At 48.6% G+C, this 26,534-nt stretch overlaps 1 protein-coding gene across 8 annotated transcripts in view; it reads right to left on the reverse strand.

The window, feature by feature from the left end:
* The window catches only part of sema5ba (sema domain, seven thrombospondin repeats (type 1 and type 1-like), transmembrane domain (TM) and short cytoplasmic domain, (semaphorin) 5Ba), a 91,369-nt gene that overhangs the window by 32,959 nt on the left and 31,876 nt on the right, over positions 1 to 26,534 (reverse strand). For 6 of the 8 annotated variants that reach the window (XM_027024401.3, XM_027024394.3, XM_027024405.3 and 3 more), the window contains 6 exons: positions 16,405 to 16,645; positions 9,749 to 9,848; positions 9,504 to 9,549; positions 1,741 to 1,803; positions 820 to 918; positions 458 to 671 (listed from right to left, as the gene is read on the reverse strand). In XM_027024401.3, coding sequence (XP_026880202.3) covers positions 458 to 671; positions 820 to 918; positions 1,741 to 1,803; positions 9,504 to 9,549; positions 9,749 to 9,848; positions 16,405 to 16,591 — 709 coding nt within the window. In that variant the 5' untranslated portion in view covers positions 16,592 to 16,645. Of the gene's footprint in view, positions 1 to 457; positions 672 to 819; positions 919 to 1,740; positions 1,804 to 4,884; positions 4,941 to 9,503; positions 9,550 to 9,748; positions 9,849 to 11,451; positions 11,965 to 16,404; positions 16,646 to 26,534 lie in introns of those variants that run through there. The other 2 variants (XM_081720669.1, XM_027024404.3) reach the window with 2 other exon arrangements.

Raw genomic sequence — 26,534 nt, forward strand, 5'->3', positions numbered from 1 at the left:
CGCTGAAATGACGGTGGCCGTATGGCAGAGAGCAAGCAGAGGCTGTACGAGCGAGCATAAATCTGCCCAGGCCAGAGCCAATGGCGTGCTGAGACAGAGGAGACATGCTGAGACATAGGAGACATGGAAGACTCACAACTGCCATTTATGTCATAAGGCAAAAGCCAGATATCCAAACTTTTATAGTTGTAGACTACATACAATCCACATGTGAGTATTTGATAATCCTATAATCCCAGTAATCCTAACACCAAGGAAGTAGCAGGATAATTTTTATATTTATATATATATATATATATATATATATATATTTATATATATATATATATATATATATATATATATATATATATATATATAAAATGCAGGACCCATATTTTGAGTGCAGGACCCATACCGTGAGTGCAGGACCCACAGCGAGAGCGCAGGACCCACAGCGAGAGCGCAGGATTCATACCGTTGAGCCACTTGGAGTTGTACTGCGCGGTCCTCAGTGGGGGCATTCCTCCCAGGCTGCGGTAAATCACAGGGTCACGGCCGGAGAAGTCGATGACCGTGGCGGCGTACAGCTCGCCACTCTCCGTCACCACGGCCGTGGAGTTGTGACGGGGGTCGTAGGGGCAGCGCGCCGCCCCGTTCACCCGCTCCAGGATGTTGCTCAAATTCCCCACCTGAGGGCGGAGGGGATGGGCAGAAAAGCCAGAAGGAAGGAAGCTTGTGGATGAAATCTACGACCTAGAGAAGGTTGAGTGTGTTGTGTAAATAGCAGAATAATAACTGTCTCCATCGGTGCGACGAGGCATCAGTGACATTACTCACCTCTCTGGTAATGCAAAGCGGCTGGAAGGCGTTGGTGCCGCAGGTCATGACCTCCGTCTTGTTGACGAGCAACACTCGGATGTAGTTCTGACACTCCGCCTGCAGAGGGAGTTACCACCGTTGCAACTGCTGCTGCCCCACACAACACCACACAGTCCAGAACCCTCACGACTGACCTGATCTGGCGCCCAGTAAACTAACGACCGCACATCAGTTACCACGACTTTTAATTAAATGTTCAGGATGAGATGTTCCTTCCGAGAACATCTAGGAGTAAAAATGACGTCACGTCAAACACAGCGGAGCGCGGTTCACCCCACATGGATGTCAGTGTGTGCTGTGATAGAGCGGCATATGGCACGCATTAGCAGTGCAACATCACACGGTTCGGGCTTCCCGCCTCACGCAAGAGCGCCTCTCTGCTGTTCTGTACTTCATCGATGCTGAGTAATTGCCTGGCAGGTCACAGACGCGGGCCGTGCATCTCGAGGAACTCGGGGGAAACTACAATAAACAAGTGGGTACTGAACGCGCCAGGTCATTTCTGCTCACTGTTTCTGACAACGTCTGTACCAAAGTTAAAGGAAGGAGGAGGTCAGTGCTGTATGAACACATACTGAGGTCAGACATGAAGACCAAGCTTCACAGAGAAGATCACATTTTCTGCCTGAGTGTTTCACTGTTTCTTAGCTGGACCAATTGGAGCTCTTGTTTGGCATGCTGGTATGTTAGCCAAATTTATTTACTATTCACAATGCAACTGAACTGCAGCTCTGCCCATGAACAAGTGCAGCACAGCTCTGTGTCACACGGCACCCTCTAACAAGCCTGAACAATGCTCTCTCCCCCAGCCAATGGGCTGTCAAGCTTTTCTGAAAGAAATGTTGCTATTCAGGAGGGTCGCTGGGACTCCGCCGTTACCTCGGTCTTCCCTTTGCTTTGACAGGACCTCCTGGTGTCGTCGTCTGGGCCCCATTCGGTCGCCTAGGAAACCAAAAATAAACGTTGGAAAGCGACTTGCAGCATTCGCCGGTCGCCAGCGGAGGTTCGGCGGCGAGACAGGTTGCGCAACCCCGAGCGGCGATATTGCGCGTGGTCGGACGCGGGAAAGGGCATCGCTGTTATTAAGGTCGCTTTATTGTGTCAACAGCATAATAAGTGCGGCAGCGGCTCCAAACCGGAGCGTTAAGGAAACGTTTGGAAGAGCAGATGAGATTTGCATGTAAATGCTCCGGGCGGGCCGCGCGTCGGGCTCTCCTCCTTTCAGATGCTTGCGGTCCTCTTCCTTCACACAATTACTCCCTTTAAGGCGGCCTGCGCGGTGTTCAATTAAGGAGGCAACACTGAGAAACTGAAACAGTCCCCACGAGAGGCCCGACGAGCTAACACACACGCGCGTACACACGCATGCGTACCTTCGCCGTACATGCGCAGCTGAGGTGTGATTTAAGGCTTGCAGGCTGTGGTCTTTTTCCGCTCAGCCACTGCGGTTTCGGAGCTCTCGTTTGGCGCCGTCTCTCCTAAAAATAGCCTCCCGCCTGGCCCGGCATGTGCGCGAGCACAAGAGAGGTTGGCAGGGAGCGGAGAACAAGCAACGAGCGCTTTGTGTCTCGCTCACGTCTCGCTCACGTCTCGCCTCTCCTCTGTTCTCCACTGGGCACGACGCTCACCACTCGGGTCCTGGCACTAAGGGGCCGTTCCGGCTCTTTAGACTGGGCTCAAAGGCTCAGTTGTCCACAACCCTATCCGCCGTGTCCCGCCTTGATGCAGGTCGCTCGGGCCATGTCGCAGCGGGGGGCGACCGAAACAGGGCAGACTCATCAAGGTGGGACTGCAGAAGCAGCTCCGCTTAAAAAATGAAAAGAAAGAAAGCTGCTGCTGGAGAGAGAGAGAGAGAGAGAGAGAGAGAGAGAGAGAGAGAGAGAGCGAGAGAGAGAGCGAGAGAGAGAGAGAGAGAAAGAGAGAGAGAGGGAGAGAGAGAGAGAGAGAGAGAGAGAGAGGCTTGGTGAGTGTGAGAGAGAGAGAGAGAGAGAGAGAGAGAGAGAGAGAGAGAGAGAGGCTTGGTGAGTGTGAGAGAGAGAGAGAGAGAGAGAGAGAGAGGCTTGGTGAGTGTGAGAGAGAGAGAGAGAGAGAGAGAGAGAGAGAGAGAGAGAGAGAGAGAGAGAGAAAGAGGCTTGGTGAGTGTGAGAGAGAGAGAGAGAGAGAGAGAGAGAGAAAGAGGCTTGGTGAGTGTGAGAGAGAGAGAGAGAGAGAGAGAGAGAGCGAGGGACAGGGAGGGAGAGAGAGAGAGAGAGACAGAGAGAAAGAGGCTTGGTGAGTGTATGAGAGAGAGAAAGAGAGAGAGAGAGACAGAGAGAAAGAGGCTTGGTGAGTGTATGAGAGAGAGAAAGAGAGAGAGAGAGAGAGAGAGAGCGAGGGACAGGGAGGGAGAGAGAGAGAGAGAGAGCAAGGGACAGGGAGGGAGAGAGAGAGAGAGAGAGAGGGGGACGGAGGGAGAGAGAGAGAGAGAGAGAGCGAGGGACAGGGAGGGAGAGAGAGAGCGCGAGGGACAGGGAGGGAGAGAGAGAGAGAGAGAGAGAGAGGGGGATGGAGGGAGGGAGAGAGAGAGAGAGAGAGAGAGAGAGGGACGGAGGGAGGGAGGGAGAGAGAGAGAGAGAGAGAGAGCGCGTGTGCTGCCTTAAGCCCTGTCACACTGTCAGGCTAAAGAACAAACAGTTACTCCTCCTTGCGGAGCAATAAGAACACAATTAGAGCCAGTAATGAAGCCCCATTTATCTGCGATCTGATTTGATTAGCGCGAGCGCGCCCGTTCAGCCCGTGCGCAAAGGGCACTCTGCGAAACACGGAGGTGAACAAAGTCAAAGCACTTCGCAGCGAGCAGGAGACTCCACGACAGCTGCCGTGTCCCTGACGGCGCTCCCATCCTGAATGGGGCTCGTCACTTAGCGCTCGTCACCTTCTCCACGCCGCTAGCACTGGCTCAGAGTCCAGCACGGCAGGATGACATCATGCTGAACATTCCCCTGCCACTCCGAGACACTGAAAAGCTGTTTTTTCAACTTGCCGTGTGTGTGTGTGTGTGTGTGTGTGTGTGTGTGTGTGTGTGTGTTCGAGGGGTGGTGGGTTGGTCGGGGGGGGGGGCTGTTTGTGACAAATGCCTTTGCGGTGAGTCATGGCTCGGGTCGTTACCATCCAGTCCGAGAAGCAGCTTCCAGAAGAATCCATCAGCTTAACCCCCGACCTTCACCATAGCAGTCGGCCTGCTCTCGCCAGGCTGGAACAGCGCCAGCACAACGTTGCCCTTCTGAGCGGAGGGCCCTGTGAAAGGCCACACTGTGGGCCGTGTTTGGCTAGGCCCACAATGCAACGGCTGGGACTCTGCCACTCTTGGGGGGGGGGGGGGGGGTGCGTGTGTGTGGGGCACCCCCAGGACAGGCATTACATTCTGAGGAGAAACAGTCTGACAAGGTAATGCAGATCTAGAGTGGATATATATAATTATGTAATTGCCTGTTCACTCAGAAACTCTGGTAATTAAGGACACCGCAGAGCCTCTTAATGCTTTGAGCTGACGCTGATTTGGTGTTTTGATTATTGCTTTTATCTGTCACATACTACAAAACAGTGCTAGAAATAATACAGGACTGAAGAAACACTGAATAAGTGGAACACGGTACACAGAAAATGTAAAAAAAAAATATATATATATTTAAAAACAGTTAGTAAAGGACAGTTAATGACACCATCTGACGCAGCAACGTCCAGCTCTGCTGTTTCGTCTAACGGGTTTTTCCTGACCCGCTCCTATAAGAGGATGGGAGCACACGTGTGTGTGTGTGTGTTTGTTTATCTGCAGTGAGTGTTTATTGCCTGCAGTGATATGTGCTTGTTTGTTTGTTGTCTGCAGTGATGTTTGCTTGTTTATTGCCTGCGGTGATATGTGCTTGTTTGTTTGTTGTCTGCAGTGATGTGTTTGTTTGTTAGTTAGTTAGATGGGCATGTTCGTTCACTGTATGTTTCTTCATTCCTCTTTATTCATCCAGTGCGTGTGGTGATCACACGTACCGCGCAGTAATGCGTGATGTGCATCACTCTCAGTCTGCCCTACAATCACGTGGCCCCTGAGGAATAAATAAAAGTGCTTTCCAATCGAATTCTCCAACTTTTTCAGCTCCAAACATTTTGGCCACATTAAGCACTTGGCCTGTGGCGGTGTAGAATAAATGATGTCATGAATTTGTAATGCAAGAATAAAATAGTCAGAAATTATTTATACATTAGCAAGACAGAAAGATGATGTGTTAAAAAATTCCATTTAGCGTGTATTAAAGAAATGCAAATGTGTTGGGTACAGAGAGCAGGACAGATGGGAATTATGTGTTATCGCAGTCTGCTTCCACTGATAAGGCTATTGTTCCTGTCACACACGACAAATATCAGGTGTGACAACTAATTATGATACACACGAGGGGACCACAGGACATCGCCAGTGCTTCTGGGTACCCGCTACCTGTAAAGGCGTGTCCACTCTTGGACAATTTGCCAAGCGGGCTCGGTAAGCAATTCAATTCTGTGGGAATATTAAGCTAAAATGCTGTCCTTAAAACTCTTCCTCCTCTTCCTCATCAGTCAAAGGAAGAGTACAGTGCAAGTAAAGCTCAGCGTCAGAATGGATTTCACAGCGCAGCGGCCGGCAGCCTCGACTCTCCACGACTAGACATCCATCTCATGACGATGTTCAATACAACGCTGGATTTAGGACTGAATTCCTAGCATTCTAATTTGTGTTTAAAAAAAAACAAAACAAAAAAAAAACAAAAAAAAAACACTATACCACTCAACTGGAGGGCAGACTCTCATTTGCATATCCATTTGCCTTGTGTCTGATTAAGGTGCAGAAACTCCACCCCCATTGCTGACTGGACTGAGGGGGGGCTATCCATCCAAACAGTGAAGCTTCAAGGTCTTTAGGCTTCAATAGGCCGCCCCGGACACCTCCCAGTTTCGTCCTTTAACAGAGTTCCCTATTCAGCCGACCCAATGCCCCTGCATTCAGAAGTGTCCTGAGAGATGTGACAGGACTGCCAATGGCCCTGCCTCATTGTCCCGCAACACAGGGATCAACACAAGGGGGCGCAGCTGCGCACGTTTTTAACAACTCCCCCACGCCACTCTGCTCCCGCCACATGCTTACGCGCTGCCACACACACGCGCACACACACACACACGGCCTCTCCTCATGGCTTTGTGCAGCACACCCACTCTGCACTGGCCATAGTCAACAACTGCCCTGAAAAATGGAGTCAGCGTAGCGTGTAGGTGCCTGCCCTCTGAGAGGCGTCTGAGTGACAGCTGCATGCGGGCGGGTGCAGAGAGCAGGAGGGCCACGGGGAATTATTAGAAGCTCCACGGCTCAGCTAGGGGCTGCGCTTTGGGGTTGAGAGAAATCCAGAGAGAGAGACAGAAGGAGAGAGAAAACGCCTCTATGTGTTTATCTGCCGATCGTTCCTTCCCCTTCACTGATGAATGATGAATATCATTTCTTCATCCCTCTTTCTTTTCATCTGGACATCTCCCAAGTATTCTTCCAGTTCGTGTCCGGGTAAACGTCTCCGTGCGCATCTTCACATCGTGGACAGCATCGCCCCAGGGGCTCAGTAGCACAGGAAGGCTGGGTGGGTGGACGTGTTGGTTTGAGCGAGGCACACATGGCCCCGGCCAAGTCCCGCTCACCGTACCGTAGCAGGCAGAGAGACTCCGGTTATTCCTGCTCGCATTCCGAAATTCCAACGGGATCCCACCTCGTCACACAGACTAGACGCATCTGCTGACAAGCAGCGTGGAAGTGGTCCTAAAACACGTCTGTTTGCATGTACGGAGACGAACACCGAGAGACGCTTTTCCAGCGTTGCCTAAGAGCGCTCCCTGCTGAGCCCTTCTCTATAATATCCACCCGCTGACAAACGCCGCATCAATAATGAAATCTGGGCAAATTAGAGGAAAAATTAATTAGCAGTTAGCTGAATGAAATCAGGCCTTCATCTCGTCAGACTGTGGGTTCGGAGGGTTGAAATACGGAGGCAAATATCGGAGCAGTGTAGCGTGGCCCCTTTTCCATTTGGAGAGAGGGTCCACCAGACTCTGAGCGCCTGGCTAAAGCACGTCGGTCATCGCGGTTGCAAAACACCAACATACCAAATCGGCACGAAACCAAAAGGACCACTGGAATCCCAAACAACCTGGATTCCCAGAGACACCCGCCGGCATTCCCGCTGCGATCTAGGACTTCCTGCCGTAACGGACACAGCTGAGGAGGGTCAGCACCTTTTGACCAAAGAGCTCCGACCTTGCAGCTGAAACAATGTTTCACGTCCTATTGACTTTCAAAACAGGGGCCTGCTTAGTCAAAGGACTTGTTCCAGCTCAGAGACAGGCAGTATAACTTGATTATCTACACTTGCCAAACCAGTTAATGATTGATGGTGAACCTTCACGTGTGCCAGAGAAAAACTGGTAAAACTTCTGTGCTTTTGCTAACGGAGCATATAAGAATTATGAGTGGTTATGGACATTCTTCAGCAGACGAGAGAGTGTCTTGGCATGCACAGGGAAAGAACTGGTTCAGAAATCCAACTTTAGGTTCGAAATGTGCAGTTGATCACTGTTGTCAGAGCAAAAAGGGCTCGTCCCGGGTGAGAGGTGCGCGAGCCCACCAGCTCGCGGGCGAGCCCGGGTCAGCAGCACACCGGGTCCGGTTAACTGATCTTGCTTCCGCAAAGCATGAAACGAGCAACACACAGTGACGCTTTTTCAGCGCGAAAGCGAGGAGGGTATTAGGCCGGCTGTCGTTATAATATGGGGTTTGTCTGAGGACTAAACATAAAATAACTGTACAACTCAATTCCATGAGAGCGTGGAAGCAACTTTAAGATATAAAAGGAAAATTCGCAAAGTAAAAAAAAAAACCCAGAATGGATGTCCCCTCTAGCGTAGTTCAATCTGGATACAGCCCCGAGAGTTCCTGAGATCACGCGGTGTCACGTGGAAGGGGAGAGTGGTGAAGGATCTAGAACGGTCACGTTTCTAGAAGAATCCGCCGCGTGTCCGCTGCGACCGTGTCTGTGCAGTGACCCTCATCGCAGGTACAATTCTTCTCTCCTTTCCAGCTCGCGGCGACGCTCGCGACGCCTCACTTTGGGGTCCGGGTGCACTCATAAAAGCATTCGGTGGTCCACGTTTAAACTGCCACAGAGGCTTAAACTACCGCTCATCAATCGCACAGAGAACCGCGTAAACGAAACCCGAGGACGACCTCGTCGTGACCTTCGCCCTCCTGACAGCTTCAGAGCTGTGCCGGGACCAGACGCTGGGCTCTCGCTCCGCTCCGCTCCAGTGAGGCAAAAGTGATGGAGGTGAGTTTACTAACCCAGCAACTGGACTATCGTCATCTTTAACGCACACACATGTGCGCGTGGCACAAGAGGTTCGCCCGAAGCACTTTGGCCGGCCAAAAAAAAACGCTGACTCGCTCTGGGCCAGAGCTCTTGGCTACAGTCACCCGCCACTTCCACACTCTCTCCTAAATGGGAACAGCCGGCGCTCCGAGGAGGAGGGGGGGGTGGCTGCTTCCCCGCGGCCCGGCTGCGCGTTTGGAGAGGAGGCGTCAGCACTTCTCACTTCGTCCAGCTCGGGAGAAGTTGAAAAGGCTCCCCTCTGGCCCTGCGGCTCTGCTGCCCGGGTGCACGTGCTTGGCACCGGGACGCGCGTTTCGGAGATGAGCTGGCGCCCGCCCGGGTCCCGTTGCGGTGTTGGCACTCGCGCTCACAATAACCCTAATGGTGTGAAGGCAGGCAGGCATGCGGGAGGGAGGGAGGGAGGGAGAAAGAGGGAGGGAGGGAGAGAGAGGGAGGGAGGGAGGGAGGGAGTAACAGGACGTTTGTAGGTCAGGCGGCGGACATGACGAAGTGCACGCCGTGAGGTCAGGGATGAGTGCTGCTCGTTGTAAAACTCGCACTGATTTGTTTGTCCGAGCACCGCACGCTCTTCCTCTCTGTCGGGCACCCGGACACGTCCTCCCTCGGCGTCCTCTCTCTGCGCTCATGGATTTGGACTCTGGTGCGGCCCGTGAGGCTCTAGTTAGTCCGAACGAAGAAAAACCCGTCTTGTTTATCACTGGCTTTGGTCCACCCACGGGAGCGCTGCGCAGCTCCGCAGCCCTGGGCGGAACGGAATGCCGAGACCGAAATGAACTTTCTCCATCGGGGCGTCTTAGTGACGCCACCGGAGTCACGCCGGCAGAGAGGCTGGCGGCCACTGGACCGGCACGGGGCATCCGTTCCACGTTACTACGACTCTCACCCTCCCTGGAGTGTAAAAGCACTGCAGGGCAGTTGATGCCACCTTCCCTTCCACTGTGCCAAATTTGAGGTCTGCTCCATCTGCTTAGCCCCGAACGCACCCACGCGCCGGCGACGGGACAGTGGCGTCCCGGCCGGCCTTGCGGCAGTCGCTCGAGAGGCGCGCCCAGTCGGTCCCCACGCGGGGGAACCGGCCGCTCCCTCGCTGGACCCTCTCTCGGAATCGATATCCCAAGCTTCCCGCCTTCCGAGAGCCTTACGGGGAAGACCAACGCGCCACGGGGAGCGAGACGGAGCTGTCGGTGGGACGAGCAGCTGCCTGCTTACCTGTATAAGGGAAATGTTGGTTAAGTTCAGCCGGAAGAGGTGGTTTCTGTGGAGGAATCGGGGAAAGAATAAAAGTCAGGTGTTAAATACCAGCAGGACATCCGAAGTACAGCCTTTAAAATGTCAGCGGGTCTACAGGGCAGGAAATTCATCAGAATAAAAAGAAGGCGCTATAATCGATCGATTTCTGGCACACGCCCGCGACCTGCCCTCTCACACGAGTGCGGAGGTGAAGGGGCCGTTACCTTGCTCCTACGATCAGTTCGTTCCGGGTGAGGTCAAGGGTGAGCTGGGAGAAGTCCCTCACACCCGGCCGGGAGAAGCTGGAGATCCAGGAGCTGAGCGCTGAAGGAGGAGAGGACAGTAGACAAAGGTTACCTAAGGTCAGCGAGTCAAACAGGTCTGGCGGCTGTTGTCGAGTGCGTGCAGACTCGTGTAAAAACACGGAGAGTAGCAGAGCGATTTAAAACAAAACAAAACAAAAGATGGCAGCAGGCCTGGGGAACTTTGATTCTCCTCTGAAGCCTCCGTTGGACGCCCGACGCCCGCATGGTGAGAGACCTGCGGATCCGCTTAGCCGAAAATACTGTAGCAATTGAGAGCTAGCCAGTGCACCCGGAGTCTGTGCAAATGATTATTGGAGTTGGGAATTTAAACCTGGGCTTTGGCAACGGGCTCAACCCAGAGTCCTGATGGGAACCCAGTGGAGACGTACAAACGCTGGGCCGCATCATGCGTGCTGATCCTAATCCAATGTGACACGTTCAAAACTTTCCCGGAAATGCAATGAACGCTAGCACCGCACGACACCGGCTTCTGCAAATCAAAAACAATTCTACCTTGGCAGATATCATGGGCGCGTGTCAGGGTCTATTAAAAAAAGGGAATAAAATAACACAGACACAGCGTTATGTAAAAATAAAGAACCGTTTGATCTCCTGTGATCTTAATGTGGCTTACTAAATAGGATTTCGATGTGAGGGAGAATGAAAAGAAATGTTATCTTTGAAGTAAGACCAGGATATTGCAGAGTTCACGCTACCTGACATGGCTAGACTGAGAAATAGTTCCCTGACATCATATAATTTTCATCTGATGCTTAGAATGCTAATAACCCCACAATAGCGTTCATATGTTGCTCCCTTGAAATTGGACGGAAGGGTTGTTTCTTTTTCACTGCAATTTCCAGCAAAACTGGCAGCTTTGTTAGAATGCAGTTTCGCTCACACTAACAAATCCAACGCTGATGTAGTAACACACCACATCCCTCCTGGTGCGTGTCAAACTCAAACTCACAGCTGAAGTCCCACGACAAGCTCAGCTGTACGAGTACAGGTCAGAACCTCAGTGGAACCGCTTTCCGGGCAAAACGTGTCAAAGGAAACTCTTTGGGGTATTGCGGCGCTCTGGAGAGAGCCGGTCGTCCAGATGTTCGGGTCGAGCAAAACATTCCATCGGTCACACGGGAACGCAAAGTTAGCAGGATGTCGGACTTCCCACAAATTTGCAGCAATTTCACCAGCGGACGGGAAAACAGTGTTTCATCCCATGATCGGCGTGGTAATAAAACAGGATGTTTCTAAAGCATTGCCAAAGTCTCGCAGGCGTCTTTCTCAAAATGACATAAGAAGAGTGGAGTTATATGGTCATGGAGTTTCTCATCCACATTAGAGGTTTAGCAACTTGTCAGCTTTAACGGGGAACTGGAACCTCAAACATGTCTGACAGGACGTGATAATATACTCTTAAAATCTGTTCGGATTGAGCAATCTTCTTGACGGATTAGTAGATTAGTAGATTGGGCAATAAAGGGATGTTACATTAATTCTATTTAAACTTTAATTACTTTATTTAAATTACCCACAAACTGAACTTTTCGATCACGTCAGCACAGAGGTATGTGTTGTGGTAGTGGCAGGTGGAAGACAGGCAGTTGGTTTTGACAGACCTATAGTTGTTCGAGCGGTACGTCTCACCCTCCATCCCGCGGGCTCCCTGCCCTGGCACGGCTCGAGGGAGGCGTGCCGCGACACGCCAAGCCTCCTTCCCTCCCCCGCGTTCCTCGGGAGCGCAACGGAGCGTCCAGGAGTGGAGGAGGGTGTGTCTCTTTCTCGCATGCACGTATGCCGACAGAACCAGTGCCGGGCCGGCGGGGCAGCTCCGTGGATCGCACGTCCGTAACGATGAGCCCTGGATTGCCCGCGTGCGAGCACCACGCCGCTTCAGCCCCGAGGAGAGAGGTGGGAGCCTTTCACAGCTCGGAGGAGAAGACCCGGGGTTGTTTGACTAAAGAAATGCAGAGTTGCGCCACCAAAAAAAAAGGCTTTCATATAACTCATAGGCCTAACCCAAATTCCATCATTTATAAAGGCTGCACAAGAGCACTCTAAATGAGGCCAGAGCCCAGTGAATTGCCTGAGGCAGCCTCATGTTTACTCTGGAGCTGGAAAGCCAATCGCTCGCTCTGAAAGACGCTTCGCCCTCACGTCCCCGCCTCTCCGCGCCTCCCGCCTCCCGCCTCCCAAAGTCCGGGTACTGGCAGGGAATGGGAACGCACGCTCTCGCCCCCATGGCTCCGGATTGTTCTCTTCCGCCACTCTGACAGAAATAAACACGCACCTCTTCATTTCTTCATAAATAAACAAATAAATAAAGATCGTTCGTTGCATTTCCAACGCCGACTTACTAGTGCCGTCTGCCTCCTGGATCCAGCGGGGACGCTCCCGAGTCCAGCAAGCAGCAGAGAGGAAGAATTCAGGCAGAATCGGTTCAGCGCACGCGCCCCACGTGGGACGACACCGATTCCCGTTGGACCACACGCAGCCGAAGCTGCCAGCCTCCGATAAAGAGCCCGATCACTTTGTTACACTGAGCTACAAGCTCCTTAAAACTCACACTGCATTCAACCTTAATCTCTGGATTACCAACCTGACAGGAAGACGTTTGGCAAAGCAATAAACCGCCGTGTTTCCACGGCGTCTGAGTGCCACTGGTGCTGGGTCGCGTCGCTGGGCCGTTAAGCCTCTATTCACTCTTAGCGACACAGAGCTTAGATGCTAAGATTGGTTTTTAAAACATTTTATTCAGCAGTTACCAGCAGTGGCCACGTCAAGATGTGTGTTAACAATCGTGTTATTTTTCCACTTTCATTTGATTAATCTTCACGGCACCGCAGCCCCAGGTTTCAAACGGCACAAACACGCTCGTTAGCTCCCACAGCATTCAACAGCATACGGTGCTGTTTGTTTGTTTGTACACAAAGCTCTTGCACTTAAGCCGTCTTGGCTGACCTCTGTCCGGAGGTGTGTCTGGGTGGACGTGGACGTGGTGGCATATTGGGCGGTTTGAAGCGGAGACAATCATCCGGACCCGAGGTGGCCAAGACTAGACAGGGCAGCTGGGAGACAGGACCTGAGTCCAGGTTATGCGCCGCACATAATCCATAACCCATGGACTTTCTAAAAAATATTATCTTAAAAAAAAAAAAAACTTTTTGAAAGTTTGAAAGGTGTTTACAGAGCATGAAAAGTTCAGTGGAATTCAGGGGCACTTGAGATTCAAACTCCAAAAGTCTGCATGTGTGCAGCAGGTTCAAGGCAACACCAAGGTCCATATTTAAGTATTTAAATAGCTGATTAATTATACAAGTCCCTAGTAACGGTACGTCATTGTAAGTGACTTGTCAGAGTTCCTTTACTGGTCAAATTGAGGGAAAGGGTGTGGACAGCATGTGGTCCCGACGCCACCAGGAGTGGACAGTTCCTGTGACGCCGGTGCTTCCAGCTCAATGACACTTACTTGTAAGTAACAGACAAGTAAGGAAACAGAGGATTTTAAAATGGTCTGAGAGCACCCTGCAACTGGCGAACACTGCCAAGCAAAGATTACCACACCCTCGGATATGAGGCCATGAGAATGTCAGTTAATCTGATGTGTAAAAAGAAAGAAGACACAACACTCGGCCTAGCAACTACCCGCACCTCAGTGGAAATAAGATGGTTGATAAACAACAACACAGACGGATCCCAAAAACACTAGCACGGTCAGGCACGTGCGGCGCGAGAGTTAAACGGCCGAGCCCCCGATAGACGGAGCTCTCCCTCCTCGTCCACTCTTTCACAGCATGCCGTCTTTTCTCTTCTCTCTTCTCAGAGGAGAGATCCGTCTCTCCCTGGAACAGCCAGGATCTTATCAGGAGAGTCAGTCTGCAGCTTATCGGAGCAAATACCAAATTTGCTTTTATTTTGTCTCCTCGCCCGGCGCCAGATTTCCACGCACTCTGCGTCCCCCCGGCGGTCCACTGGCTACCGCGGCAGCCCCCGGGAAGCCATGTTGCACAAATCTAAATCCTACCAAACCGATAGGAGAGAGAGAGAGAGAGAGAGAGAGAGAGAGAAAAACGATGAAGAGCTGGAGTAATGTCACGGCAGAGAGGAGGGAGTGGAAACCGGCATGGTGGGAGGGCGGTCCGCGAGGGCGTCTGCCGGTCAGGGCAGCCAAGCAGGGGACTACAGCAAGACATTCAGACACATCTGATATGTGCCCACTGTGGAAAGAGGCGGTGGCCCACCGTAGCGGCAGCCACGGCGACCGAGGGCGAAAGTAAACGCCGCCTTCACGCCTAAACACGGCTCACGGTGAGTGAGGGAGCTGAACGTCAGGCGAGACGTCTGGATCAACGCACAGCCCCCACCCGCTCCGTCTAATCACCGGGAGACGGCGCGCAGCCTCAGCGATCCCGTTCCCTGCTCCTCTGTTTGCGTAGGCTCTGCCATGCAGGTGACCGCATCATGACCTACGGGAGAGCAGACAGCAGTCCAGACAGTCAATCTTGGGCCAATTACAGTAGCTAGCTGTGGAAGAGAGACAGTGGGCGGGGCAGTACTGAGCACCGCCCCTTCGACGCGCACACGAGCAGCGTCCGGATAAACGGCGTGCCGTCTGGAGTCGGTCCTTGAGAGTGTGGAAAAGTGCATGTTGAGCACCTGCGTGGGCACTTAGCGTCTCCACTTCTACGGGGGGGGAGCGGGAGGACGACTCTGACTGCTCTTAACGACAGCAGCTGTCCGCAATTTTCTTGCGGCGTGCCGCAGCGGACGTCCCTGCGCTCCGAAGCCACGGAGGGGTGGGGGAGTGAAACGCAGCAGCAGACAGGGGCCTGAATCGGACGGCTGCGGAGAGAATGTGCGACATGGGCTGCAGTGTGGAAGAAAAACAAAAACAAAAACAACAATACCAATAACAACAACCTCTGCCTCTTCACAGGACGTGGGGGGTTTTAGAGCTTAGAGGTCTGTTCTGTGATAACTAAAGTTGTTCTCACCCTTGCAGGGACAGAGACAGATATGGACAACGTAGGTAAATAAACAAATATAGCAGAAGCAGACATAACTCACGTTAAGGGCAGAAACAAAACCGTGCCCTGGTATGACGTCATTTAAGCCCGATCCCTACGGAGGCCGCACCCTGTCGCGTTTAACCGGCTCTAAACGGGTGAGGACCGGGCCGGGAGAGAGCGCAGGCCTCCAGGACCTCCAGGTGTCCGCTTGCCCCGGCCGGCTGAGCACCCCACTTAGAAACGCCCATCCATCAAAGACACTAATCTCAGGTCTGACTGACACCTACATTGTCCCGGGACTCCCATACCACTGCTCAGTCATAAAGGACAGCTTTAAGATGTTCTGGGAATTTCTATACAACTGGTTAAACACAAAGGGGCGTTTTTAGGTGTGCTGGCCTGCCGCACAAAGCCGGTTGTTCGGCTATTCTTGCCATGAAAGCAGAGCCAGAGTGCTTTCTCCTTTGAGGAGCGACCGTGATAAAAGGAGTGGCCTGAGTGTGTGGGAGCAGGAAACCAGCGAGGGAGATCACCTGGCTCCTGGCGTTCTGGAATACGTGCCACGGGTTACTAACAAGAAGCGGCGCTTCCTAACTCATTTCAGATATGTTTCAGCGCTCTTGGTTGGGAAAAAAAAAACAAAACAACAAAACCTCTCATTTTCACAGATACGACACAGACCTAAAAAAACAACCACCTCCGTTTTTTGAGAGTTCTGGATACAGCGGGCCTTGGGCGACGTCCTTACGAAGTCCGCTCCAGGGTTGCAGACTCGCTGTAATATCAGACCTGCAGCAGTGTGTTTTCATCACACCCTCATAAACAGTCCAGCGAACGCTTGCCCATCGCCGGTGGTTCATCTTCCATGCCGCCTGAATATCTGTATCTGCCATCCAAACAAATCTCTCCGGTTTCTTGCCGCGGCATGCATCTTGTTTCCTGGAGTGCTGGCGCGATTCGGCGAGGCGCCCCGCCCGGTTTGCTCCCCTCGTTTCCGTGGCACGGCACTTTGACAAACGGGAAGCGTTTATCTCCCATGGCACCTGGAGGTACACCCCTTCTCACCCGCAATCGGCAGAGCGCACGGCCCAAGTCTGGCAGCGCCGAGAGGACAGAGACTGATGAGACCTTCGGGGAGGGTGGAGAGGCGCGAGTACCCCCCCACCCACCCATCCAGCCTCATGAAACCGTCTCCGATTTCTCAAAGGGACGGCACTGTACCTCCAGAACACCCGGCCAGCCCGCGGCGGCTCTGCTACGAGAAGTAGTAAGATAAGTCAGGAGCATGAAAGTTAACACGAGCGCGGCGGCCTGCTCTCGAGACGAGCTTTGCTGATCTGCGCCGTGCCTGCAATTCCAACAAATCTGAAGGTGGAAAAAAAAAAAAAAAAAAAGCCCTCCAATGCTGAAAAGGTCATACAAGTGTTAAGGACGTGACTACAATTGGCCGCATGCGGAATGAGAGCACAATTGGCCAAGCATGAATAATTGAGAATTGTAATCTGGTGTGCAACGTGAACGCTGTGCGCGGTGGTGTGAGCGTGCGGGAGGCTCCGCGCTCACCTTGGACAGAGATGACGGGGTGCTCTTGGCGCGCGCACTCTGGCTGGGTCTCGGCTGCCGGGGTCGGGGAGGCCTCGGTGGGGTCGCGGAGCCTCTGGGACACCACCACGGGGACACACAGGGACAGGAGACAGATGACCAGGCCAGCCACAGCCAGGGGAGTCCTGTCCCGTGGCAACGTTGCCATGGTGATGCAGGCCGACCTGTCCTCTAGCTGCCAAGGTGGGAGTCTGGAATGCAGCTGAGAAAGCAGAGGGGGAGAGAGTTGGACATGAACCATCTCTGGAAATATTAGTCCCTGACCTTTTAATAATGGACCGAACGTGAAAGAGCAAAAAAACTTAATTTAACGGCCAATAAACGTTGGGTAATTGGGTAATGCAAGTGGGGGATTCTGGAATGGCACTAGCAGATGCTGGTCTAAGAGCTCACACAGCAAAGCTCTTCGTCCATCAAAATCCTCGATGAATTAACGGCGCTCTCGGCCACACGCATTCACTTGAGCTCCTCGATCAACACTATTGGGGGGGGAATCACGGCTCCTAAATAATTCTGCGCATGGCTAAACACGGAGGGGAAAACGCACATCTGGCTTTATTCTCACCTTTCCGGAAAACGTCCCTATTCAGTGCGGGTCAAACTGTGGGGTGGGGGGCAGTCCCCTCTGCACGGACAGCCATGCTGTGCAGTTCCTGACAGGATGTGAGGGCTCGTCCCGCACAGTTCTTAAATGCTTCAGGACCTACAATATTGGGACTGTGAGCAGGTTTGCCATCATCTCTATTCAGTGCTCCCGGCGACGGCTAGATCCCGAGTGCCCGCAGTTACCTTGGGAGGACGCCGCCCGCCAGCCGCCACACCGAGAGGGAGAGGCACGTGCCAAATGTTAAGTGCCACGATCGCCATCTGTAATGGCAGAGAGCCCCTTAATGGGAGCTGGTAATCACGTCTGAACAAACTAAGGGCCAGTGAGATGTAGTCTAAAATGAACCCTCCGGTTTTATGAACTCGTAACATCGTAACGTCTGCACGTAGGCCGTTATGGCAGCGTAGAGGACACTGTAAAGTTCCCCTTCATTCGTAATGCCTCCTTTTTAATCAAGCTCACGCAAGTCCCCTCTCTCTGATCCGGTACACTGGTGCTGGTACTGGTACATCTGGTACTGGTACACCGGTGCTGTGCTGAGGTTCAGATGGCTGATGCTTCTCCGAGTCTATTCCTCACAAACAGAAGAAAGAACCATTTCCAGCATTAGGAGCTGAGGGTGTACTGTCTGTTCATATGATTTCAGCAGAAATGCAGTGTATTTATAGCCCAATTGAAGCATAAAATTCATCACCATCCAGGTTAATTTACCTTAAATGTTATTAAAATACATGCCCAACTGAGATGTAGAACAAGCTTTGGATTCTGTCATCTTTGCTTGTCTGTATGTTTTTTATGTGTGTGTGTTTGTTATTTTTCCATATAATGTAGAAATGAAGATCAAATTATCAGCTTGATTAAGTTAGCTTGATCAAATCAACCACGTTACCCACAGCCTATTACAAAGTCCAGGTGGTCACTAATTATGCAGAGGTATAGAAGAGGTTGGTACACCACAAAACTAACGATCAGTGGAGATTTTACAGTTCAGATCTTCAGATCAAACCAGTGAGGAAAAAAACTAATTATGAAGAGAAATCGCACTAAAGAAGAACTCATTTCTTTTTTAGGTAATAATTTTAATTGATCTCATTTTTGATTTAATGAGGTCAAAAAAAACCAAACAAACCCAAAACCAAAGAGAGAAATGTACCTGCAGATATGCCCCAACGACACAAGCAAACATGGATCTGACGTGTCCCCACATGGCCAGCCACGGGGTCATGTTTCTGTGACCTCATTAAAAAACACAGGCACAAGTCCTTAAGCTACTGCCCTGGGGCTGATCTTCTATCCAGCCTGGGGAGAGTAACCTTATCCCTTCATACCAGGGAAGACACGGAGCAGGTACTATATCTAGATCACACACTGGGCATGTTTTCAGTCTGGAGAATTTGGGGGTCCAGTGACACTTATCAACAACTAAACACACACACACACACGCACACACACACACACACATGCAAGCTCAATACTAGCAAGGTAAGCTTGCTGCTCTGACTTCATTAGTCCCCATCAGAGAGAGTTCTGGTGAGGACAGGTTTAAAACCTATACGCAGCTGTGCACACACACACACACACAACACCCAAGCCGTCCAATTAAGGTCCTAAACAGCTGGTATCGGTCCTCGTCGTAGCATGGGTAGAAGTGCCTCTAATCCACAGTGCCAAATGCTGTGTGCCCACAAAAGTGCCAGTAGCGTGAGCAAGCCAAGCAGTATTCCCAGGAACTTTCTCAGACGCAACGCAGACCACCGCTTAGCCTGGCTCGGGAATCGGGGCGATGAAGAGCGTGGGAAATGAAGGAACCACCTGGACCCCTCCGTTAGACCCCCCGGAGACATGGGCGGTCAATTATCCAGTGTACACTTGGCTTCAGCGAGACTCCTGGATTACACTAATGAATGTGTTCACAGAGTCAACAGCCCCAGGATCAAACGTGTAACCACGTGCCCAGCGCGCGAGCGGGTGCTGGTGTTGCCACGGCAACGGGCCCGACTAACAACTGCAGCGCCGGCATTGGGGTGCACCCGTGCGAGACACAGCCCACGCCTTCGCTCGCGCGGGGCGCCCGGTGCAGGCAGACGGGCCTCTCGGGACGAGGCCGGACAGAGCGAACGCCCCGGACCGCTCCACGTAACGACATGCCAACTGAAAGCCGGGTCAGATGTCAGACGAGGGCATCGGCACGGAGGTCTGTTCTGGAGACCAGATGGTGGCTGGATGTGGTCACAAGTGAAGTGGTTCGTCACATTTCTCTTGTGCTTGTTCTTCTCGAACACTTAGATGAACAACAGGAAGTACAAGCATAAGAGGTTCAGGTGGCGAAACAAGACAAGGGATTATCTATCAGCGGACTTTGTGCCTCTGTTCACAAAGGAGATATGGAGTTCAGTGGATTACCTACAGATAAGAAACTACTTCAAATCTACAAATGCTGACAATTTAAGTCTTCTAAAGGAAATTTTAAAAGTTAAGGTTAACATGGAAACAAATACAGCTACAACAGAGGAAACATGTTCGCTAAAGAGAGAAGGCAAACGGTTTGAAGAATAAAGCGTTAATTGGCAGAATAAATCAGTTCTCAGGACTGCTGCTCTGTCCTTCTACGGGAAGCTGAGTGAAAGAGGGAGGAATTCATGAGTGGGTCATAAACCCACTTCCAAATGCCCCCATATACGAGGGGAGTCAATCACATTCCATGGACTGTTGGGTTGCCAGGTGCGTTGATTTCTCCTGCTGCGACTCATAAACTTTTAGAGGGGTCACCCTCGTTTGCTTCCGTGTCCACCTGCCATGTGGACCACGCGGAATGCTGCAGCCCACTCCGGCTAACACACCACTACTTCACCCAGCCCAAGGGTCCAGACCTAATTACGACTCAAAGGAAACCTCCTCAGCCGAGTCTCATCTGAATCAGTTAAGACGCTGTTTAAATTTCTTCCAACCCTAATAGGGGGAAATCGCTACCCGTGGAGAGCAAGTTTTTTTGGGTTTTGTTTTGTTTTTATCAGAGAAGCAGACAAGCAAATATACTCTGGTCGATGGATGCTTTTTCTGAGTATAGAAAAAGAGCTAAATTCTGATGGCAATTTGGTGAAATTCTGTCTGAAGCAGCAGCACATTCTCCAGTGATTTCCACCACTATGTACAAACTTAAGTGCCTCTGATTAGTTTCTCCAGGGTTTAGGTTTTATGTTGGCTCTTGTAATTAAGTTCTCATAACCAGTAAATTTCAGTCCCTTAGTCAGAGGTTTCTGCTTAGCTAACCTTGTCGTTAGCGCTGTCGTTAGCTAACTTTGTCCTTAACGCCACCACAGCGAGAATGCTAATGTGCTTTAGTATGAAGGGCCGTTTAGGGCGAAATCAGTGAAACACTTATGCACATGCACACTGCTTGCTAAAATGAAAGGACTACCAGGCGCATTGACAGTTGTTTTACACCCATGCATTCACACACATCCACACAAGCATAGTTAAACTATGTTTACGCACCAGTGATGAATGTGCAAGTGTGTGTATATGCACGTGTAAGTTATCATATGCCACTGTAAGCAGTAGGCTTTTTATGAAAATGTTTCATATGTGTGCACAAGTAGTGTGCATGTGCACGTTTCACTAATTTACCCTAAACTGCCCGTCATACATCAGCGCCAAGCTGCTCTCCAGGCACCGTCCAGATCTCATTTTCAGAGAAAGTGATGAAGACCTATTCCTCAATTAACCTGTTCCTCAATTTGGCACAAAATGCCAAACAACTTATCAATTATCCGTCAATTATGTTTCTTTTTGATCACTTATCCTACGCTGGGCGCTGCATACTTGTTATTTTCTTTCCACATCATCGTTACAGATTTAACTGGTAGGAAATGAAATTCTGAAGTAAAAGCACACGAAAACATGACTTGGGTGTTTGTGGAGAGTTTCACAGATCGTCCCCTCAGTCAAGGAATGCTTTGTTTTTGAAACTTGGAGATAGCATCACTCAAAAGTGATAACGACAGAGAACAACTCTACCTGTCACGGTACGGCCCCTCCTCCTAAAGGTCTCCCTCTGTGTGTGTGTGTGTGTGTGTGTGTGTGCCATGCCTCCTCGCGTTACACTACCAAAGCTGGGATAGTTAAGTTAATCATGCAGTTACTAAATCGTTAAGACGCCATTTACAAGTTCAACTTTAAAAGTAAAATCTAGCTTCCTTGATATCCTCGACTGAAATCACCAACTCATTTTGGGGATCACACGTGAACTTAGCTGACGCCAAAAATTGCAAGACAACCACGGTGTCTCCTTCCAACATTGCGACGGCTGCACCAGGTGCTACTCACTCACACACCGGTGCTGGACATGTTACCAACATCAACTGAGAAACCAAATCTACCTGGTTACGATGTAACCAGTGATAAGAAGTCCACCCAACCTTCCACTACAGGCCAACAGGACCCTATTCAGAATTGGTTAAGGAGTTTACAGATTTCCTCTCTAATCTAGTCACTCTAGTAAAAAGAAACATTATTGTTGGTGATTTCAATATTCACTTTGATGGTGCCCAAGACCTTCTGAGATTGGCCTTTAGTTCTGTATTACAATCAAATGGTTTCACCTAATGTATAAGAGAACACATACATACGCTTGACTTTGTACTAACATAGGGTGTAGACAGAGAATATAGTTATACTATCCAGTCTGATGTCATCTTGGAACATCCCCTTTATTGGGAATACCGAAGACTTCTCATTTGTGACTAGGATACCCTCAAACTCCATGGTATTTGTTCAATGACTGAATATTTAGAATCAGTATTCCGTTGTACACTCACTGATGTTGCTCCACTTAAGAATAAAAAAATTGGTGTAATGGTGTAATGATCACATACACAATCTAAAACAAAACACTCAAAAAGAATGTAAAATGGCACCACACTAAACTTGTAGCCTTCCAGCTTGCATGGAAGGAGAGCCGTCTCAAGTACAGAAAAGCACTTATTACCGCTCGAACAGCTTATCTCTCGATCGTAATAGAAAATAACAAAAATAATTCTAGATTTCTATTTAATACAATTGCAAATCTAACTAGGAATAAAACTGACACCAATGCTCAGATTACAACTTGACATAGTAGTAATGAGTAGTCATGAATTTGTTCAATGAGAAAATTAAGCACATTAGAGATAGCATTCAGAGTACAACCATGACGGCAAGCAGCTACTTAGAGATCAGCACAACCAAGCCAAAAATGACTCTAGAATCCTTTACACAGATCTGATCGCACGCTCAAAATCCTCCGCTTGCTTACTAGATTCGCTGCCCACACACTTTAAGTAAAGTAAATCTACTTTAAAGTAAAAAATATATATATTTATTTTCATTGTCCATATATAAAAACATGCACTATATTATTGCTGATAATAACAATTAGAATAGCTTAGCCTGTTAGCTTAAACATTCATATCCTGAATATTTCTGTTCAAATCTTTATACACCAGAACAAGGCTTCAACTAAGGAAATCGACTATTCAGTATCTTGAAACAAAAATACATGAATAGGAATTTAACAGGGCTCTAAACCAAATGCCAAATAATGCACTCAGTTGGCTATCCAGCTGTTTTCCACACACTTTTGGCCACATCTTGGTCTTTAACTTATGCCAGTGATATCTGAAATCCTTACCAGCACATATGAACATAGCAACCAAATAAAGAGCCTGCCAAGGCCTTACGTACTCTCCAGTATCATTAGTAGATGCAATAGTAGATCCATGGCATCTTTATGGGTGCAATAATGGCCAATATTGCAATATTGCAATAATGACCAATAATGGCTTCATTAAAGGAAAACCTCCCTCAGAAAGCATCTTCTACATCTTGGTAATAATACATCATCAGTTTATCATTTGAGTAGAAAAGGTATGTGACAGTGTACACTAGCAATTTCTCTATACTACCATTGAGAAATTTGGATTTGGACACCACTTTTGTGGTGGGTGGTAGTGTAGAGTGTAGGTGTCGCGTGGTTACAGACGTTCTCCAAGATTCCATAGGGTATGAAATGTTTGTATTAAGGCTTGAGGCGTACAGGTGAAAATAAGATGGAATGAAAGTATTTACAGGTCCGGTGACTCATTAGTTGAGCAACAATCTACTGCTAAGTGACTCTCGGTGGTTCAAAGTCCCTAGCAGTCACTAGCAAGTTAATGAAAGCATTATTAACAAAGATTAAACAGTTCTCTGCTCACGGAGAAGTAATAATTCCTCCTTGCTCTTTGACCCCCATGCTGTGCTCGACTGGGTGCCTTTATACAACTACCCCTCTGCCCCTAGAATGTTCCATTATAGCAATAAGGTTAAAAGCAGACAAACAATTAAAACGATTTTTCTAGACATGCCTCATGTCACCCATGGGTATTTATGCGACATTACTGGTGAGTATATACATTTACAGTGTTATTTCAGGCATGTGCGGTCTTTTTTGTTCTTTATAGGTTCCCCCTGCCTCCTAGGATGGTTGTGGTTCCACCCAACTGCTGGGTTAGAGTTAAGGTTAGAGTTAGGGTTTGGGTGAATGTTAGGGTTAGAGTTAGTGTGAAGGTTAGGGTTAGAGTTAGGGTTAGAGTTAAGGTTAGGGTTAAGGTTAGAGTTAAGGTTAGAGTTAGGGTTTGGGTGAATGTTAGGGTTAGAGTTAGTGTGAAGGTTAGGGTTAGAGTTAGGGTTAGAGTTAAGGTTAGGGTTAAGGTTAGAGTTAAGGTTAGAGTTAAGGTTAGAGTTAGGGTTTGGGTGAATGTTAGGGTTAGAGTTAGTGTGAAGGTTAGGGTTAGAGTTAAGGTTAGGGTTAAGGTTAGAGTTAAGGTTAGAGTTAAGGTTAGAGTTAAGGTTAGAGTTAGGGTTTGGGTGAATGTTAGAGTTAGAGTTAGTGTGAAGGTTAGGGTTAGGGTTAGAGTTAGTGTGAAAGTTAGGGTTAGAGTTAAGGTTAGAGTTAAGGTTAGAGTTAGGGTTTGGGTGAATGTTAGGGTTAGAGTTAGTGTGAAGGTTAGGGTTAGGGTTAGAGTTAGTGTGAAGGTTAGGGTTAGGGTTAGAGTTAGTGTGAAAGTTAGGGTTAGAGTTAAGGTTAGAGTTTCCTAGGCCACCCTGGTAAGTATGACCTTTACACAGTCATTATATATATATTTATATATCTCCATCCTTTCAGCTACACAGAGGAACAAGACAACGGTGCCCGTTATCCACTCCGCTCTGTGCAAACCCCCTTCTGCCACAATCCGTCAAGCTAACAAAATTTTGAGTAATTTATTTCATCATATAATTAGTCTTTATGCAGGTGATGTATTATTATACAGTCCTGACTCTTTGGTCTGCCTACCACTAGTCCATAATGTAAGCAGCCCTCTGGAGTTGCTGACCTCACTGGTTCAAGACGTCCCAGCATGAAAACACAGTCAAGTTGAACGTTGCTGTCAACGTGCCTAAAAAGCACTGGCTTGAAATGCCATTTTAGTTTTTCTTTCCTGTCAATAGCCCAAGTAGAAACTATATACAAAGAAATAGTGGTATGTAGTTTGAGTTTATCTCAATTTTATATTTACATATTCACATTTGTTTTCTTTAAAATGCTTCACTGAATATTTGTTTTTTCACAATAAAAAAACAAAAAACATTTTTTCAAATGTGATTTCATGTGTTTTGTGTGTACTTTGGGTGCAATATGTTGAACAAGTATAAACATTGGTATAGTAAACATTAAGGTGGTATATACAGGCAAAATCAGAAGTCGTCCAAAATGGCCAAAAATATCCCAGAACTCCTAAGGGTTAATATTTTTAGTGAGGTATCTGCTGATGTGGTAAAGTCAGAGATTTTAGTCCTAACAGAATCCCACTGGGATGCTGAGATTGGCGATTTATCTCCAAAGCCAGCTGCTTCGTCCATCAAATATTCAGGAATTCACACATCGTCAACTAAAGGATCTCATCAAACTTAATTTCACTCCGATATGGCAATCAATAAAAGATGATCTGACAGGATGGAATAAACTGTCTTTATATCTAATAGGTAGAATCCACACAATTACAATGAAAGTACCTCTTTAGCATGACCGCTGTTCCTCTATCTCAAAATCATTCCACCTCTCCTAACTCAGCGCTTAGACATTTATGCTGGAAAGGGAGGAAAAACCCAAAATCAGATTATGCACTCTCAAAAACCCAAATCTCTCCAACCAAATCCAATACATTAAGATGGAGGTACAATAAAACATGGATAAACATTGAACAAACAATAACTGATCATTTATCAATGATTCTAAACCCAACCTTAGCTTTAAGAATATTATCATTATCATTAAGACATTAAGTGCATGCAGGAATGCAAGTATCGTTTTACATGGCACACACTCATCCGCTTCTCCTAACTCGTTCCTAACCGAATCCTTTTATATCCCAAGCATGGAAACAGAGAGGAATAATGCGACTGGAACGCCTATTCAAAGATGGCTTGTTCATGACCTTTGACCTGCCTTAAGAGCTATATAAATTTACCATCCCATTGCCTCCTCCAACAGTACCAAGTGAAGAGGATAAATCGCTATTAAGAACTTTCATTCTGAACCTGTCCTTCTATATCAGGCACCTAGCCATCTTAAGGAAGAAAAGAACACAAATATATTAGTTGATTTCATATCAAGATGATACAGCTTCCAGCTGAACTTCCAGTTGACAAATGGATCTTAAATTACCAAACTCAACCACTGCCTGGCAAAAAAAAAAAAAAATTAATCATATATTCACTTAATGATATATGTGGATAACTACTTTCATGCTCTTTGGTTATGTTCACATATCCAGACCTTTTGGTCAAAGGTCTGAGATCAACCTCCCTGTCCTATTTTACCCCTCTGTGGGTTGATTCTCTTCAACCCAATTACCTCGACGTCTCCAACCATTTGTATTAATATCCCTAAAAAGAGCTAAAAGTCATACTTTTAAACTGGAGAGACGGAAGGAAAACGATCCTTACTCTACTGGCTTAATCCCTACACAGAACACTCATCATTAGAACGACTTTCAGCAAGTTTTAGGGATAGAAGGATTTCATACTTAGAATCCTGGTCCACGTTCTTGATGTACGTAGGAGCCGATTCCCCATGTTTCTGCCTGATTCATTATGATTCAATATGATTCCTTCTGATCCTGACTGATTCATTTTGATTCCTTCTGACTCTTTCAGATTCCATCCGATTCCTTTCAACTGACCTTAACTTCTCTTACACCAACTTAATAACATTAAAACTTTTTCTACTGCTTTAATTCCATTTGTTTAATTCCATTCTTTTCATTTTTATTGTCATGGTCCATGCAGGGTTGTTGTTGTTGTTGGTATCATCATCTCATTAATGATGTTTGTTTTTGTTTTTCTATTTTGAATTGTAGTACCATTTGACCCCACCCTAGTGGGCCAGCTAGATTCACCCTCTTTGCTTCATAAATCAACAGGA

The sequence above is a fragment of the Electrophorus electricus genome, chromosome 9, assembly GCF_041902795.1.
Source record: "Electrophorus electricus isolate QZ-2024a chromosome 9, ASM4190279v1, whole genome shotgun sequence".
Taxonomy (NCBI): Eukaryota; Metazoa; Chordata; class Actinopteri; order Gymnotiformes; family Gymnotidae; genus Electrophorus; species Electrophorus electricus.